The sequence below is a fragment of the Zonotrichia leucophrys genome, chromosome 6 (assembly GCF_028769735.1).
Source record: "Zonotrichia leucophrys gambelii isolate GWCS_2022_RI chromosome 6, RI_Zleu_2.0, whole genome shotgun sequence".
Classification (NCBI taxonomy): domain Eukaryota; kingdom Metazoa; phylum Chordata; class Aves; order Passeriformes; family Passerellidae; genus Zonotrichia; species Zonotrichia leucophrys.
Window position 1 is genome coordinate 3,793,637 of NC_088176.1, and position 19,247 is coordinate 3,812,883.

The following is a 19,247-nucleotide window of genomic DNA, read 5'->3' on the forward strand; positions in this document are numbered from 1 at the left end:
AGCCAGGAGGAGAAGGAGGAAGACTGCCCGGCCGGAGCGGCAGCGTGTGGGCAGCGTGCGTGGGAGTCGCTCCGGGACCGACAGCAGAGACTGAAAACTTTTAACCCTTTCTTGCATGATTGGGGCCTTACAAAAATGCTAATCCTCCTCGAAGCTGAATAAGAAGGGAGATGAGAGATGAGATGACTTGGCCCGGAGATTGTGGAGATGATTGGATGGGGAGAGATGATTTGGAGTGGCCTTTTGGCTGGACTTTTTCTTGTAGCCATGGACTCAGTTGTTCCTGTGACACAGACTGCATTTAGGGGAGGCAGTGCCTCAAAACCAGGAGGGTTCATTTGTGAGGACCCCCCGGCCCCAGGGGGTTGGAAAAATATGGGGGGGACAGTTGTCCCAAAAGCAGAGACTGTGCCTTTTTGGAGTGAGACAAGGCATCCTTGAAAGACCACCCTAAAAGCAGCTCTGGCCATGTCTCGGTGGTGAGAGCACTGAGCATGGAAGGAACATGTCACAAGCGGCAAAAGGACTTTTTTTTCCCCGGGCGGTGCCGAAGTGACAGGGAAGCACACGAGGTTCTCAGTGTGTCTCCACGAGAAGCCTATGGAACGAGAAGGACTCCTTTCCTCTTCATGAACTGCAGTTTGAGTATACTAAAGTGTCGTGCTGGGCTGGGCAGTTGGTGTTTCTGAGAGAATGTATTGGATTGGGAAAGTCAGGGAGTGGGGAGGAGGAAAAGTGGTTTTTGTAAGGTTTTCAATTTTTTTTTCCTTTTCCTTATAGTCTTTCCCTATTTTTTTTCCTGTAGTTTTAGGTAATAAAGTGTTCTTTATGTTTAAGTTGGAGCCTGTTTTGCTTATTCCTGGTCACATCTCACAGCAGACACCAGGGTGAGGCATTTTCATGGGGGCACTGGCTCTGTGCCAGGCTCAAACCATGACACACATCATAAGCAGCTCAATCACCATAAAATATTATTAATTTTAAATTTTACTGCAATGGGTTATTATGTAGTGTATATTATAGTTTTGGTTCTGATTTTGAGACAGATTTTGGCTCCATATTTGAACACAGCTATTCTTGGTGTCTGCCCAATGATGCCCATGGATTTTAGGGAAAATCAGGATCAGTGAAGCAAATGCCCTTGGGAATCTCCCAATCACCCCACATGGTGAACCCACAATAACATACAAAGAGAAGAAAGAAGAGTTAAAAATAATGAAAAAGTAGATCACAAAATGAAGGAAATGATGGAAACCCAGAGGCCCTCAAAGCAAACAGGGAATCATCCTTCTACAGCTCCTCTCCCAGGAAGATGCTCCCTGGGCTCCCTCACTGCCTGTCTGGGGGATACAGGAACATTTGTCTGGGCTCCTGAAAATTCCATTTACAACTTAAATCAATCCATCCTCCCTGGGCTTGTCACAGGGTATGTGCTGGGGACTCAAACAGGTCTGGGCAGGAGGGATGGCTTTTAAAATTAATATCAATACAAGCCAGAAGCAAGAAACTCCCTGAGAAAGCATCTACAGATAGAGAGAGGGACACTCACACCCTCCTCCTCATTTAGGGTCATTATTTGTACTGAGCTCATTTGCATGTTATACTAAAAGGTCAGTTTGGCTGCTGCTGCTGTTTATTTGCTATTATGACCTGCATTTATTTAGAGATGAAACAGGAGCAATTCGAGCTAATCTGTTCTGACCACTATCATGCAAATAGAAGTGGTAATCATTAACTACCCAGAGCCACACAGAGAGAAGAGTTAATTAATTGTAGGCACACACATGTATTAACCTTTTATTTAAAAAAGCTGCATGATGACATCAGCCTTCCAGAATGTCAACAGACATTTTAAAAAGTTTCTGCTGCTTTTGTCCAAGAGCATTCAGCTCCCCAGAGTTTCTGGAAAAGGAGTTAAATACCCAATTATAACAATTTTTACCATCCAGATCATGAGCCTATTCTTCAGAATTAGCCTGAATTAATGAAAAGTGTGGAGAAAGGAGAAGTTACACATCATTACCAGCTGCATGTTTTTCTGGACAAACTCAAATCCCCCCATCTCAGTTTTAAACCCTCATTAGCAGCATTAGTAGAGGAGTTCAGGCTACTCCACATCCACCAGCCCAGCTCCTGCTGCATCTTTTCCTGGTGCTTCCTGGGCAATCCCAAAGGACACAGGGATTTATGGCCAGCACCACCAAAAAACCAGCGCTGACACAGCCAGCTACAAGAAATCCACAAATCCTCTTGGGGTACCAGCCCTAAATTCAGGAACTGTGGAGCTTTTTTGAAAAGTAACTAATCTTCTACCTTGCTTTAAAAACATAGCCACCTATCACATTTGCTATATGCAGAAATTGGTATTTAGAGTAAAACTCAAATTTTTGCACTCCAGATTTCTCCATTAGGGAAATGTCATAATTTCAGTGAAAAGTATAAACATTATTTTTTTTTGTCTCATTTTCTTTGGAAAGTACCTTTTTATTTGAATCAACTATAAACATAACTGGCATTTTAGGTGTTCTTTTTTTTTTTTTTTTCCTTTTGTTGGAAGGAAAGCCATGATTATGCTCTATCACCAGTTTAACCAGGAAATTTGCAGAGATGAGACCTCAAAAGCTGCCTTAGCAGGAGGGAGGCTCTTACAATCCCTTTTGTAAACGTGCTGTAAACTTATAGAGAGTTTCCAGGTTCTTCAAGAAATTACAAAACAGAGTGAGTGCAGGTGACACTATTTGAAAGATGCCAAGAATTTTCCTATTTTCTTCTCATTAAGATGGAGCACCATTTATAATCAACTTATTATTGGTTACTCTTAATATAAATTTTAAAAACCCCAATAAAACCACAATTATCTGTGTTCAATATACAAATGCACACAAAAGAACAAGTGAGTAATGCTGACAGGTCTCCTCAGCTGCATAAAAATAGAGAATAAATGGAGAAAGTGAATAAATGGAGAATAAATACAGAATGTTTAAGCAGCATGGGTAGAGTTCAGAGCAACACTCAGAGCTCTGCTATTCCTCAGCTTTCTGTGCTTGTGGTTGGAACTTGTGTTGTTGTAGTGCAAAGAAAGGAAAATATGCAAGGAGCTCTCCTGTGCCTGGGGGAAAGAGAGTAACTTATGGAAAAAGGAAAGTTTTCCTCTCTCTTGAGTCCTAAATCTGATGTTTAAGGAGTGCAGTATTGCTGCTTATCTGTTGAAAGATGAACTCACATTTTGGTTCTCCAGAATGAACAGTTTCTAATATTTTATAGAAGAACATCACTGTCCACTCTCAAGAGCCCATGATCACAACTGTGCCATTTTAAACCCTTCTTTGTAGCACAGATATTTATTTTCTGAAAAGGGACTGAAAGAGACTGACAGAGCAAGCAGAAACATCTGTCTGTAAAGGCAGTGTTTTCTCAATAGATGGATGTTTGGGCTGATAATGAAACCTCCTGGGTTTGCAGAAAACCTCCAATTTTTGTAGAAAAGCAGCTTTTGGAAAAGCTGGCACTGAGAACACCAATGGAACCAGGGGCCATACCAAACGATGGCACAGGCATGGAGGCCCAAGCTACAAAATAACTGGGTTGTCTGGAAGGGAATGGAGACAGAAATCCATTCCCTTCCAGAAATCCAATCCAATCCAGAATTCCAAAGGGAATCACTAACTGGGGTGGCCTGATGGAAGCTTTTTGGGGCTGCTGGAGGCCGGAGCTGGCTGCAGGCCCCGGCACCGCGGGGCAGGGCTGCTGCTGCCACCGTGAGGAGCAGCACTCTGTAAACAGCGCCTCATTAGAGCTCCCTGAAAGGAAAATTCCTGGGAATCAGAGCTGGGAGCGGTGTTTTAGAGCTGGAGTGATGTTTTAGAGCTGGGAGCAGTGTTTGCAGCCAGCAGATTTCACGTTCCAGGCAGGGTGCAGGAGGGATGAGGTTGGGGTTGGGTTTGGCCTGGCTCCTGGTGCTGTCTCCTGATACCTCGAGTTTTCACCTTTTATTTTTTTCCCATTCTGTGCTGCTTTGTGTTTCATAGAAGGGGGTGGTGAGCTCTGTGCACAGAGCAGGGAGACAAAACAATTCCTGCTCCAGCTGGGCACCAAGGACAAATGATCCAAATCTCAGGCCCAATCGCACAAACACCGTGGGCTGGAGAGAGAAAAACAAGCAGGGTGGGACTGCCTGGGCTAAAGCTGGAATGGGACAATTACAATATACAAATGGACCAAAACTTGTAAAAATGTGAGATCTCGTGACCAAGCCCTCTTTGGCTTCCATCTTGGAGCCATCCAGGCAGAGCCATGACTGTGGCCTATGAAGGCTCTTCAATAAATATTCACTTTATGCTCCTTAACTCCATCTAGCCTCTGTTCCAGCTGCTTAAGGCATCACTCTTCTGTGGCTGAGGCAGGTGAGTGAAGGCCGGGCCTTTCCTGCAGCAGGAAGGGCAGAAATGCTAAAAAGAATTGAAATACAGGAAGTTGAAATCTTAGAAATTGTAAGGATATTTTTTCCCTCCCAGTTTAATGTTTATCTGTGGAATTTGGCTGTCTGTCTGGAATTTACTGTGTCTTGCTTTGCCTTTTGCTACCCTACTAGCTTGTTTTAAGCTTCTGGTGCTTTCCAGGGTATTTTAAACATTGCCTTTTAAGTATTTTTTTTCTTTTGTGGCAGTCTTAGACAAGTAGGCAGGAGGAATTTGCACATGATTGGGCAAAATAGCAAGAAATAAATATTTTCCATTGCAATTACAAGGTTGGTCTCCTCCTGTAAATTATTTATGGAAAAATACACTTAATGCCATTACCCAGATTTTCCAAGATAAAGGAAGATGAAGCTAAGGTTGCTGCAGTGTAATCCATTAGTCTGGTATGTGTGATGGATCACAGTCAGAAGCAAACCACATAGAAAATAGCTGTAAGTGATCCTCCAGCTGGACTTTTGGAGCTTATTTTCCACTACCAAGGTGTGGATACTTCTGGTAGAGCAGAAGAAAACTTTCTAGGCACATAACATCCTTTCCTCCCTGCTGTGTTATTGGGAGGGAAGTTTCCTTCTCCCTTTGCACTTGGGGTGAATATATGTGATTGAAACCAAACGTGCCTCTAAGGCTCCATTCCAAGTGGTGATGTGCTGCCTACATGTCTGGAAGAGAAGGAAGAGATTTTGGCATTCACTCAGGAAGAGCTTTTGGCATTCTGCCCTCCTGCCCAGCCTGTCAGCCTTGGGAGGGCTGTGCAAATCACACACCAGAGATGCTGATGCAGTACTTAAAGGAGGCTTATAAAAAAGACAAAAAGTGACGTTTTACAAGGAAAGGACAAGGGGGAACAGTTTCACACTGACAGAGGGAAGATTAAGATGAGATGTTAGGAAGGAATTGTTCCCTGTGCGGGTGTGAGGCCCTGGCACAGGGTGCCCAGAGCAGCTGTGGCTGCCCCTGTGGATCCCTGGAAGTGTCCAAGGCCAGGTTGGACAGGGCTTGGAGCAGCCTGAGAATGTGGAAGGTGTCCCTGCCCATGGCAGGGGATGGAAGAAGATGATTTTTGAGGTCCCTTCCAACCCAAACCATTCCATAGATTCTATGATTCTTCTCTAGGGACTCAATGCCTCGGGCTGCTCATCACTCTGAGTTCAGTTTCTCTTCACATCTCCAGTTCCCCTGTCCTAATTGAGTACCTTTGGCTCCCTTCCACACCCTCAATTTGTCATTTTTGCAGGAGAATTCCTGTGCTTGGCTTGGTCTGCAGCTGTCTGTATGTTGAGAAACCAGCTAGCTAAAGAAAACAGAAAATTGTTAAGTTCACCAACACAGTTTTCCATCCCTGGGGTTATTAACTTGGCTGTGTTTTTACTATTCAGCCAATTTTCATAACATGTGAAGGGAATTTATTTGCCATCTTGATTTTTTCCATTGAGTTCAAATGAAATCCATCGGGAATTGCAGCATCACTAGAGATGAGGGCACTGCAGATGGACAGACTTCTGGGAAAATGAGCAGACAGACAGCTTGGTGACAGGGCAACACAATGGGACAGGCATTTCCAAAGAAACTACTAAATCAATTATCTTCCATGGGGCTTGAGGGAGGAAAAATGAAAAAATGATGCTTCTGTAACAGTTTGGATTTGCTAGAGGTGATCCAGATGTATAGGAAGGGTGTGGCATTTTTGTTAAGACCAGTTTTCAAGGGACTGTTCACAAGCGACTTCTAAAATGTATAAAACATTTTGACCTCATGTGCCTGTAATCTCATCTAAAATACATGAAAAGTACCCTTAAAACCTAAAGCTGTCACTGAGCATTAAATAACCAAAATTTGTGAGTCCATGATGGAGTTCTCTGGAGAAAGAGGAGCCACGTTTTCATTTTTCCTCATTTGCCAGCAGAGGCCTTTGGTAACACTCCCTGAAAATGCCTCTTGTGAGGTTCCAGATCTTGGGAGTTTCTGCTGGGATTGTGTCTGAAGTGAATAAAACACAGATGAGGAATGCATTTGAAAATGCTTGGTTATATTTAGAAAACACATCCTATTTGTTACAGCTCCAAGCCACCTGTGAAACGAGATGGGGAAGACAATTATGGGATGGTGTTGGCCTGCACAAACACCAGGCCAACCTCAGGCTCAGCTCTGCAGATGGGATACAGAAGGACAGGGTTGACTGAAGAGGTGTTTAAAAGATGATTTACTGCAAAATCAGTCTCATGGAAGGGTGAGACTGTAAGGTTGTTACATCCAAAACCATCACATTAGAAGCCTTGCATCAGAAGCCATTATAATTCTAGTTACAATGTCTTTTATAAATTTCTTATCCAATCAGCTACTTCCACAAATCTTGCTAGCATCTTCATACCCAATTGCTAATTACTATGTTTTACATATTTACCACAGTGTATTTTTCTATCCAATCACATAACTCTACAGAAACTTATTGCTTCATCTACTTTTCATCAATTCTATTACAAGTTCTATTGTTAAACCCTAAAATCTTCTATCTTGCTTAACATATTTGTTCACTTATATGAGGCCTATATCTTATTGCTTAAAGCATATTTCTGCTTAAACTACAAATCCTTATTCTTATTTTGTGTCTGTTTCACTATTCTATTCTAAAGTTTCAAGCCTTCTCCAAGGCCTTAGGTCAAACACTGCATTTATCTCTATCTCTGAGCTGGTATGCTCGAGGCCTTGGGAGCTCTCAGTGCTTGCATTTCCCACAGATGTGCCATTCCCCAGGCTGCCAGCCTTGCAGGAGTTCTGCTGATCTCATTCCCAAAGCACTGCAGATCTGAAATCTCCCATCATGCGGAGCCCTGAGCCTGTGGTCACTGCGAAACAGAGAGGAGCCATAAAGCAGGAAGGACACAATGCCGAGCGTGGGGCAGTGGTCAGGAAGATTTGTGTGGAAATCTGGGAAAGTGGCACTGGGAGCCTCCTTGACTCCATCACCCTTCACCATGTGGAGGAGACCCTTGGCCCTTGCTCAGCCTCTGGGCTCAGCCTTTCCCCTGACACACTATTCTGAATATCAGAAAATATCAATAATAGGAGGCTCTTCCCAAGGAAAATGTGTAGAGACCATGGGAAGGAGAGAAAGAGAAGATCATAAGCAATAAAAGCACATAACAGCATCCCTAAAATGCCAGGAAAACACTGAAATTGCTTCCTGCCAGTTTTGTTATCAATCCAGTTTTGGCAATAAATAGGGAATAAGAAACACCCTTGTCTAGGTACTGATCAAAGGAACCAGCAGATCTTTCTTCTTTAGTCACAAGTGGTTTCCTTCCAAAAATATTATCATTATTTCTGAGATAAAATGATTTAAGTCCTGATGGATGGTTCTGGAAATTAGTCCTCACTCTGCTGACAAGCTTATCTGGCCTCAAGTGAGGCCGAGGTGTTTTGCTTGGACTGAGTTTGCCATAACCAGTAGGAAGCAAACAAAACCATATCTGAACTGCACTGTGGGGTGCATTTTGCTAAATTTCAAAACCAAATTCAGTAACCTAAATGATAATGACACTCTTTAGGGTAAAACTATTGGACTCAATGGTATCCCTAGCACTCTTGTTCCCATTAATGAATGGGATATACAACCACACTCTGAGAAATATACTCTGTCTTAGAGATCTTATAGTTTAAACATATAAAGAAGGTTTAGAAAAGGAGATGCTGATATCACAAAAATCTCTTTCAACCTAAACTGTTCTATGATTTTTGGAAACAAAATTACTTTGGATAAATTTTAAAATGCAAGCTAGTTTTTATATCCTGCTTTTTTTGGCAAAATTAGTGTAAAGTCCAGTGTGGAAAAATAGATTAGTGCTTTTCAAACAGTGAAACTTTATAATTTATGTTATGCCACCTATTAGCAAGAATCTGCATAGCATCAAAACTTCACTGTGCCTTTATATCCTATCATTTCACATCTCAAATAGCCTTGTCCAGCATGCCGGCACAAGCCCTTTTTTATTGGCTACAAGTTCAGTTCAAACAAGTTTATTACACGGCTGTGAAATTATATTGGCATATCTGGTAATGTAAGTCTGACGTGAATCTCTGTGTGACAAGTGAAAATTCATTTCATTGCTTTCCTTTCACATTAATTCTTGCATTTCCACTATTTTCATAAGTGAATGAACTGTGGAAGGTACCTTCAGTATATTGTCGAAAATATGTGATTATGAAGATAAAATTTGATCTTCAAATATTGGCTTTAAACACCACTAAATTAATCAGTCTGGGGTTGGAATTAAGCTATGCAGAGACATTGTTATCATATGAAAATGTTGCATTACATTAAATATTTCTTCACCCAAAGTAATCCCAGCCATGAATATTGCTTGTACCTGAAAGAATAATTCCTGGCTCTTCTTTCTTTAAAACACCCTCTTTAAATACAGAATTTTATGGATTACTTTCCAGTGATGTGTTTGCCAGCTCCATCACATTGAGCATAACAAATATTTCTACATTTATGTGCCATCTTCAGTTCCCACTGGACCTTCATCCACGACTTCTCAGGCCACACTTAGGCTGTGGATATTGAAGGAATCCCAGGAAAAAATGACCTTTCAGACAAACTGCACACTGCATTTCCCTGCTGCTGCCTGGGATGTGTTAAACATGCTGCTCACACTCCACATGGCACATGTGCAGCAATTTCAGTCCAGGAAATACCAGACTGAAATGTGAGAGTCGTTACTTTTTGGGATTCAGCTGTTGGCAGGTAGATGATGTCCATGGGGACTTGCTGGAAGTGGCTGTTTTCATCCAAGTGAACCAAAAAGGGACGTTCCAGACAGGCTGGGAGCACAGCAGGGGAATTTCATCCCATTTTCTCCAACTGTTCCACATAACCACTGTCATCCACTCATCTCTGTTGTCTCAGTGCTGTCTCGGTTTTACAGTTAAAATAAAATTTACACATTCAACTTGCCCATTTTTGGAAAATGCAGACAACTCTAAACCATTGACCAGGGCAGAACTACAGTCTTTCCAATGCTGATGAATCAACAAATACTAATAGTATTAGAAAAAAATAAAATATTAGTTCTCCTTTTTGTAGTGCTAGCATTTTTAATCCCAAGGCTGCCTCTCCAGTCCCTTTCCTAGTGATAATCCTGCTGGCTTTGGTCCAGCAGTGGCTGCCAAATGCCAGGGCAATGGGTTGTTAACACAAAATCTACAGACATTCTAGGGCATGAAGAAATGTAGTTACCATAATAATAAAAAATCCCACAAAAATGATTACATTATTTGCAAAAAATGCCATAAATTCCTTTTCTTGCTTTGTTTATGTCACTGGTTAACTTTGCCTTTCTTAAAATTCTGTTTTTTCTCATGTGTTCAGCACAGAAGGAAAAAGTAAAGAAAACTCTGGGAAAGTGTAGGTAGAGAATTTTCATTTCTCCAGCAGAATGGGGCTGATGCAGATGGGTCTGATGTAAATATCCCCAAATAATGATGATGGTGGGTGCAGCCTCTGCTTGGCATTCACAGCATTTGTACCATGAACTGATCCATCACTTTGAGGTGCTCAAAACAGGAAAATCCCACAATTCCATTTCTGGCTTGGAAAAGTGTTCATATAGTGAAAATGATATCACAGCATGGGGAAGTATAAGAGAACAAGGAACTTTTGTTTCCATGGCAATCTGAGATCTTTCTCCAGACACCAGCACAAAGGCAATATGCTGAATGATTATCTGAAGGTCATGTTGTTCTTAGGAGAAAAAGTTAGGGAGAAGGCACTGGGATAAATTCCCCAGCCAGGATGCACACTGCATTTCTAACCAGTTCAAATAAAAAGCTGCTGAAGGAAAAAATTCCCTTCATTAATGGCAAGAGTTTATTTTAAAATCTGTTTGCCCAAAGGGGACAGCAGCCTGATCAGAAGGATATTTTGTACCATTATTTGATATGTTCAGAGACAAATGTTGAGAGGCTGGGTATATTTGGCATCCCTCACCTGGTAAAATAATTATATTGTCTTTAAAGTTAAATGTATCTTAAAACTGAGTAGGATGTCTCTATGTAAGAGCTTGTTTGTGTTTCCAGTCATTTTAATCTGTGGTAAGAACCACTCTTTTAAGGATCTGCCTTATCAACAAGTGCAAACAGGGCTTAAATGCCAGGATATTCAGGGTGAGCAGGTGAGAAGAACACAGTACCTGTCTCTGATAAATGTGTAAGAAACAGGCATCAAAAAGCCACATAAATGTTCAATGCAGTTTCCTTTGTATTTCCCAGTGTCATTTTTAGGTTTCCATTTCCTCTGAGATGGTTTGACCTTGTTGACAGCAGGGGTAAATGCTTTATGCAGCAAAGAAAATTACTTTAGAAAGTGTAATTCTCTTCTCTTGCTCCATTCTGTGCTTCATGATTTACTACAGAGCTGAAGTACAAAGGAAACTTCACTGGTGTTCAGAAGGAAAGTTATTTTTAGAGTCATTTTGTTGCCAAAGCATATAGAAACCTTATGTGCTACCTCAGAAAGTTACCCTGGAATGGCAAGGAAAACAGAGATGCCTGGTTTTTTGTCTTTTTCTTTTTTTTTTTTTTCCAACCACAAAGCTTTGCTCCAACTAAAAACTGATTTTCCAAATGAGAAGTTGCAGGAGTTACTGAGCTGTTTGAGTTAAGCCTAAATGTGTGGTCACTGACTGTGGGGTATAAATACAAATGAATATCCTCAGCAAGGACTGTGCTTACAGGTACAACTTTACTTTCTCCTCAGTGAAAAGCATTCCTGAATCTGCACTTTCTGGAGTCCTTTATGTTGAAAAAAGATCATTAAGTCTATCCATTAACCTGCTAATCCCACACATGTCCCCAAATGCCACATCCACAAAGCTTTTAAATCATTCCAGGGACGGGGACTCCACCACTGCTGTGGGCAGCTCCAAAGCTTGATCACCTTTTCCATGATGAAACCTCCCCTAATACCCACTCTAAACCTCCCCTGGCAGGGCCAAGGAAGGGCTGGGAGTGCCTCTTTTTGCAGAGGTGTTGTTGAAATTAGCCCAGCTTAGGGAGCAAACCATCATCTTCCAAATAAATCCTTCTTGGGAATAGAGGGGGAAACCAAACTCATTCACAGACCACAGCATGTTGTGTGTCCCTGCAGCAGGACAAACATTTCAAGCAAAGTGTGGAATGACTTCTACACTCTCACTGGCATCATTTCAGGGTTACAGTTACAGTTGTTTTCTACAAAAATCTCAGTTTGCTTTATCTCCTTCCACATCAATGCAGGTTTTTATAAGCTATTGTGATGTTTCCCAGGCGAAAGAAAAGAAAAAAGCCCTCAGGCCCAAAACATCTGAGCCCTCAGTGATCTCAATACTTCTGGGCCACTCTTAGAAGAAAAACCTCCTTTCCTGTAAGTTGTTTCTAGGATGCTCACAGATAAAAAACATTTTATGGTGAAGTGGATCAAAATTGTGCCTAGAGACAGACTTTGTGTGGTCTCAGCTGGCTGAATTCATGCACATCCCAAAAAGAGAGGTGGGTGTGGAAGGGGAAGCAGTGAATCCAACCCCACACCCACAGAAAGTATTAAAACCCTAAAGCAGAAATACAGGGGAGCTGGTTATTTGCACAGGTTGATACCCAGGATATTTGCACACGTCAATACCCAATAGGTATTGATGAATTAATCTTTCTGAAGGGTAATTAGAGAGAAAAGAGGGAATTATTTCTCGTGATTGCAGGAGGAGCAGCAATGGGTTTAGTGCTGCCTCATGTCCTGCAAAGTTCATCCCAGTGGAATGCAAGATTTCCCCAAATCACATTCCTCAGGCCTTTAATTAAAGTACACTCAACTTTGTATTTTATGAAAATGCTTCTTGTTATCCTTGAAAATGTAAATACTTGTCTCTCTGTCCATACAGCAAGTTAAATAATGATCTGCAGCTAAAGTTCCTTTAGTTACCAAATAGCCAACTCCTTATTGACGTCATGGAAAAGTTTATTTTTCTACTACTTCTTTAGGTATGTGAATATTCATAATGTTTTCAGAAGACTGTCTGTGCTGCAAATGGCAGCAAAATTGAACACATTTTCTGGAGCTTGTGCTCCGCCCTCAGAAATTAGGACCAAGGAGGGAGAGGACTCTGGAAAGGGAAAATGAAATCAGAATATTTGTGAAATCACTAAGAGGGGATTTCCAGGATATTCAGCCTGCTCCCACACTGCTCCCAGAGGCAGAGGGGACAAAGCCATTTATTACAGATAAAAGGACCTGAAAGTTTGATGGGAAGCAGCTTTTCATCAAATAAAGTTTATTTATGTATATGTATAAAATTCAGCAAAGCATTGAAAAAGTACATTTTATTCCAGTTTTAAAAACAAATATATTTAAAATAGAAAGGTGCATAGTTTTCAGAGTTAAAGGAAAAAAAATAAAAGTTCAGTATAAGAGTACAGCTGCATTTTTATAAAAGGCAGGACAACAGACACAACATCATCACTACATTCCTTTTGGGATAGCAACTAAGAAAGCAAGGATGATCATTGCATTTATGGAACAGGATCACCCACAGCCTGGAAACCAAATATATCAAAAGATACAGGTACCAAGACATAAAATGATGCTTATTATGGTATTAAAATGATGAGAAACACACCAAAAATGCGAGCACAAAGCCAGAATACAGACTGGGGTAACAGATGTAATGCTTTCTCCCAGCTGACTGGACCGTGGCAAGAAATACAATATACATGATGAAAATATAAGCTGGTATTTTCAACACAGGAGTAAGAATTCATATTTCATGTGAGCCAACTGTTGCACATTTCCTTCAGCACTGAAGGTTATTTTAGAGGTATGAAAAAGATGAAAGATAAGATTTTGCTCTCAGACAAATTGATTTCATTAACGACACTGGCTCGCGTGTGTGTAGCACAAAACATCCTGGTCTGCTGGGAAGATGTTTCAGGGGGAACAAATATCAGGATTATCCCAAAAAGAGTGAGGAAAAGGGCCACAGATGAACCATGCTCTTCCTGGTTTTCAGCTGGGCTGAATCCAGGGAGCTGCCAAGTACTCCAGAAGAAGCCTCTTGTAACTTGGCATGTGATCTCTGTTGATTTGTATTAGTTATAGATATAGTTAATAAATATAGATATTAGTTATAGAGATAGCTGTATTAGTTATAGATAACTTGCTGTAAGTTGCTGTAAAATAATAAGCTTATTTTAAAATTAAATAATAAGCTTATTACTTTCTCTGGAAAAGCGGACAGAAAACAGCACAGAACTTTTCCTGTGACTCTTTCCATATTTCTGCTCATTAATCCCGAACCAGATTTTTTTCCTTTCCAATAAGAAAGTGGAAAAATGCAGCCTGTAAGTGTATCTAAAGCTATATGACTTAAAGTATATTATTTAAACAATAAACTATAAGTTACTATAAACTAATATAGCCATATATTAGTATATTAGTATATTAGTATATTAGTATATTAGTAAACTAATTAGCCATATACGTAAAGTATGCAAACTATAGATATAAATTATATATATAAATTTATATATATAATTATATATATAAATTGATATATATAAAATAATATATAAAAAGATATATAATTTATATATATAATTTTATAGATATATAAAGTTATATATATATAAAGTTATATATATTTATATATATATGTATAAATATAGTTTTAGATCTATAAACTAAGTTATATAGAAATTTTGTTGTCATATGGATGTAAACTAATAAAAAGAAAGGGGGTGAGATTGATGCTTACTGGAGACGGATGCTACTTTGTAAAAGTTAAAAGGAGGGGGAAAGCGCCACAAAAGGGAATAACTTTTGTGGGATGAGGGTTATTTGCCCCAGTCCCGCATGCCCCGTGTCCCCGGCGTGCCCAGGGTGGCGGTGCCAGCAGATGCCCCCTGCCAGGCTGGGGCTCTGCGTGCCCACCCCCATGTCCCGGGGGAGGGAAGCGCTTTGGCCGCGGGCTGGGAGGAGAGGGCTGCCTGCCAAGCCGCCTTGCCTTGGAATCAGCGCTCTCTTGGATGAGCGGCGCGCAGGAGGAGCGAGGAGTCCGGGCACGGAGCGGCAACTGGGGCTGGGACACAGCGGCACCGAGAGCGGCGGGGCTGGGCAGCATCCCACCTGCGGGGCGAGTGTCCGTGTGTCCGAGTGTCCGTGTGTCCGAGTGTCTCTGTGTCCGAGTGCCCGTGTGTCCGAGTGTCCGAGTGCCCGTGTGTCCGAGTGTCCGTGTGTCCGAGTTAGGTGTGTCCAAGTGTCCGAGTGTCTGAGTGCCCGACTGTCCGTGTGTCCGACTGTCCGTGTGTCCGAGTGTCCGTGTGCCCGACTCTCCGTGTGTCCGACTGTCCGAGTGTCCGTGTGCCCGACTGCCCGCCTCTCAGTGTGTCTGTGTGTCCGGCTCTGCCTCCTCCCCGCATCCCCGTCCCGGCTCGGGCTCCATCCCCGCCGCTCCCGGAGCGCTGTTCCGCTGCCCGAACTCTCTCTGCCCGCTCTCCCAATAAAGTTCCGGGACTCCCGCGCAAGGCAGCGATGATCGCCCGTGGCCGCTCCGGACTCTGCCTCGCTCTCTGCGCCTTGGGGCTGGCACTGCTGGGGGATGTGTCCCGGGCTGTCCCCATGGACGATCAGGATTATTACCTGCAGGAAATCACCAACAGGGATCATTATTACTCCTTTCCGTATCCCGGGGAAGAGTTCTTTCCTTTCACGGAGCAGCCCGGAGAGGAAGGACCTATCCGTGCTGCTGAGAGAGAGGAGCAGCCAGGGTTCAAACCGAGCAGGAAGGAGTTAAAACAGAAGAAAAACAACAAAAAAGGAAAACCCATTCTTGAACCGCCACCAGGTAACTTTCCACCTTCTCCTCCAGAGTTTGGAGCCTGCTGAATCTCACACTGATTGTGACTTTCAGCATTCATGAATATCCAGTTAATGGCAGTCTTGGTAATAATAACAATAAATGAGGTTGTGCTGATGACGATGACAACACATTAAATTTTAATATCCCACAGAACAGAACTTTTACGTACTTTGAAACAATCTTTGCTTGAAAGGGAAAGAGTTAAAGAGTCGGAATGTAGTAATTCTGCTGTACTCTGGCTAGTCTGTGGACTTCTTAATTATTCTTAATTACACTTGGCAACTGGCTTGCTGTGAAAGCTGCTGTTCTATAAGCGAAAGAACAGAGACAGATCTCATAGTAAAAGGTGATTATGTATAGTGACATCTCACCTTATCCCTTGTCACTTTAATCTAAGAAAGGCTTCTGAATTAATTTCACTTCTAAACCTGTGAATTTCTCTGGGATTTCACTTTTAAGCCCTCCAGAGGAAGATATGTAAACAGAGATCTTCCTGGAAAAGACTAAGCCCTAACAAGCTCCATTTAATTATCGACCAGTTCAGTAAAGAAATTAAACAGCAACAAAAATGCCTTATAATAAAAAGGCCACTCTTAATTCCATTTTTGAAAGTTTGCAGAAACTCGATCAGCTTTTACCACCCACTTGTTCCCATTAACACCTGATTGCAGCCCAAAAGAGTAATCCCTTTCTGTGTTCCCTGACTGTCTGATAGGTGTTTTACTGGTTTGGGATACTTAGGAGTGAGTTTGGTCCATGAAGTTTAGAGTTGTAAAATTTGGGGCCAAATCTCACTCCTCTACAGCTGAACTTTCCTTCAGGAGGAAATTTCATGTTAATGACTGGGGCATATGACACAAAATCTGTGGTTTAGAACCATCAGTACAGCAAAACAGGGGATCAGGGGTTGTAGGGTGGCTTTAACTTCGTCCAGTGACATTCAGCAGATAGCAAACAAGATATTTGAAATTTAATGTTGACACTAATAGAAATTAATTAGCATTTTCGAAGCAAAAATATGGGCTTTTATACTAATAAATAGTGATAAGAAAGTGTAATTTCTAACATCTGACATTTCTAAAACCATTTGTGGGACAGGCAGCATGGCTTGTCAGAGTAACTCCAGGTAGAAGTCAAGGGTGGTGGCAGATGCACCTTGTCTGGGGAGAAGAGACACAAAATATCAGTGTCCCTGTCCCCCAGGAGCCAGCAGCTTCCCAAGGGGATGACACTGCCTGGACTACCTCAAGTTCATTATTTCAATAGGGTCACTGCAGTCTACAGGAGATACCTGAGAATGTTCTTGTTGCAATGTGTCATTTGTTTGGGTTTTTTTAATTAAGGAAAAAGGTTCTGCTTTCCACCTCCACAGACTGAATCAGGTGGATTGACAGGACAAGGGGGAACACTTCCCACTGCCAGAGGGCAGGGTTGGACGGGATATTGGGAAGGAATTGTTCCCTGTGAGGGTGGGCAGCCCTGGCACAGGGGCCCAGAGCAGCTGTGGCTGCCCCTGGATCCCTGGCAGTGCCCAAGGCCAGGCTGGACAGGGCTTGGAGCAGCCTGGGACAGTGGAATGGACTGGATGATGTTTTTAGATCCTTTCCAACCCAAACCATTGCATAAATTCATGACCAAGGAAATTAAACTCTGTAATTAGGTTTTTGATTCCTCATTGTGGTAGATACAATTGAGATTTCCATCTTGTGGTGGGATGTTCTGTGGTCCATCTCTGCTTTCACCTTCCCTGTTGGCTTTTTCCCAATTTTCCCAGCACTTGGGGATTCACACTTGCTCCAAACATGACATTGATGGGAAGAGAATCCAATCCATGAGGGCAAAGTTAATTTTTCTTTACAGACTGGCATCTTCCCCGTTCCCCTCCTGCTGCACTGAGCACAGGGGGCAAGGCTCGTGGTGCACCACCAAAAGCAGCTGGGAATGGCTCAATTTCTCCTTCTGCAGCAAGTTTGGGCTCTTTGGATGCAGCTGAGCTTCCAAACTTTCACCAGCCATGTGTAATAAGAGGTTTCAAAGCTTCTGAGCTTTTAAAAATCAGCCAGAGGTACAACAAGCACCCGATCTCCTCCACCAAACTCCTGCTCCTTGATCCAGGACATGGGTGATTGATGTCAACTCAGCAAACTGGACTTATTTATCTGGGAAAATTCAATGGATTTCCCTGGGAGCAGCTGAACAATTTTAACTGCAAGAGGCATCATAATCCCTGAGGTGAACACCAGTGAGGAGAAGGGTCACCACTTGTTACAGATGGGAGTGAAAACAGGAGGGTTCCAGAAGGAAATGTCAGACAGTTTCAGCTGCAGTGTTAAAAGTCCTGGCTGTAATATTTTAAATTTCTCTTTTCTCCTCACCCAGAGGCAGGCAAGGGCAAGGTCCTGCCAGGGCAGTAACTGTGATGCTCAGTGCCATGTCCCCATGTCACCAGAGATCAGTTTGGAATGAAGATCTGACAATCTGGCCCTCACAGAGATGTTGAAATACTAATACATACCTATATTTACTCACATCTGCATGTTAAGAGGCCAGCTAGAAATAATAATAGCAGCTGTCAAACAAGTATCAATAATAATAACCATAAATCTGGCTGGGTAAGAATGTGTCTTCTGCTTACATGTACATAACTGTGTTTATGCATCTCTCCAGAGGTGGAATTAATTTATTGGACATGCAGTAAATACCGAAATTTGGGGCTTGTGAGGCTCACTGGCAGCCAGGACATGTGGGATTAATTAGTTGCAACAAACAATAGCCTGGCTGGGAGCTGGGATGGGGAAGGAGGAGCAATGGGAATGTGTGATGTGCCCTTTGGCTGAGCAGCTGGTCCTGATCAACCCCAGCTTTGAATCAAAATGGAAATCAAATGGAGCAGTCTCAAGGACATGGCACTAAACAGATGACACACACTCCATTTATTTCAGCTAATTACTGAAGGTGGCCAGAATATAGATGTTTTCAGTCTGTGAAATATTAATGTAGAAAGAAATCCAGTTGATGCCAGTGGGTTTGCAATTTTTGGTTTAAAATACTAGAATCAATATTTGCAAATAGTCAATTCAGGTAAAAGTTGAAAGTATCAATCTGCCTCTTTGCCCTTTAAATGCCTCGTAAATTAAGTGGTGCTAGGTCATCTTTGGAAGGCAAACATTTGGATTGACAGGTTTTGTGTATATAAACAGATTTCCATTTTCTAATTCTGTCCTTGTTTGTATAGGCCTCTGTCCAAAGCCCAATCAAATCAGTAGAAAGAGTCTTGTTAACATCAATGTTTTGCTTTTATGAGGCTTTTAATAGAGTTTGATAGATGGTGCCTCAGCTACCATCTGTGGGACAGATCCTCCAGAGTCTGAGGGTCTGACTACAGGCAAAAATTCATCATCAAGAGATTTTATAGGGCTGAGGTGCCCAATAACCTCATCAGTGTAGCCCAAGTCTGCCACAGCGAAGTTTGTAATTATTTTGATTTGATCTGCAAAATTTAAACTTGTAGAGCCATACTTCAATTCTGAATGTATTTAGAAACGAAAGGAGTGATGTTTATTTGTATGGCAGTGCTCAGAGTGGGGCTTAGAGCACATTTGTTCTGTATTTCACAGATCTCCCAGTGTCTGATCTCTGCACAACCCAACATATTTCTGTGTTTAGCTGAAATCAGGATTTCCTTTGTCTCATCTCATTTGGTGCTTTCCCCAGGCTTGATGAAACTCCTCGGATGCATCAGTGTTTACTTGCCCCATATTTGTTTATTTTTCTGCAATCTTGCCACCTGTTCAATAATGCAATTCTTAAGGGTTTTGGTTTATTTCTTTTTAATTCCTGTAGTGCACAGGATGGGCCAGGACTTTCCTGGGACATGTGTGTGAGG

At 42.0% G+C, this 19,247-nt stretch overlaps 1 protein-coding gene across 1 annotated transcript in view; it reads left to right on the plus strand.

Annotated features, from left to right (window-relative positions):
- Positions 1–14,898: 14,898 nt before the first annotated feature.
- The window catches only part of CPXM2 (carboxypeptidase X, M14 family member 2), a 69,237-nt gene continuing 64,888 nt past the window's right edge, over positions 14,899–19,247 (plus strand). Inside the window, exon 1 of the mRNA XM_064716690.1 lies at positions 14,899–15,346. Within this exon, the coding sequence (XP_064572760.1) occupies positions 15,034–15,346 (313 nt within the window). The 5' untranslated portion in view covers positions 14,899–15,033. The remainder of the gene's footprint in view (positions 15,347–19,247) is intronic.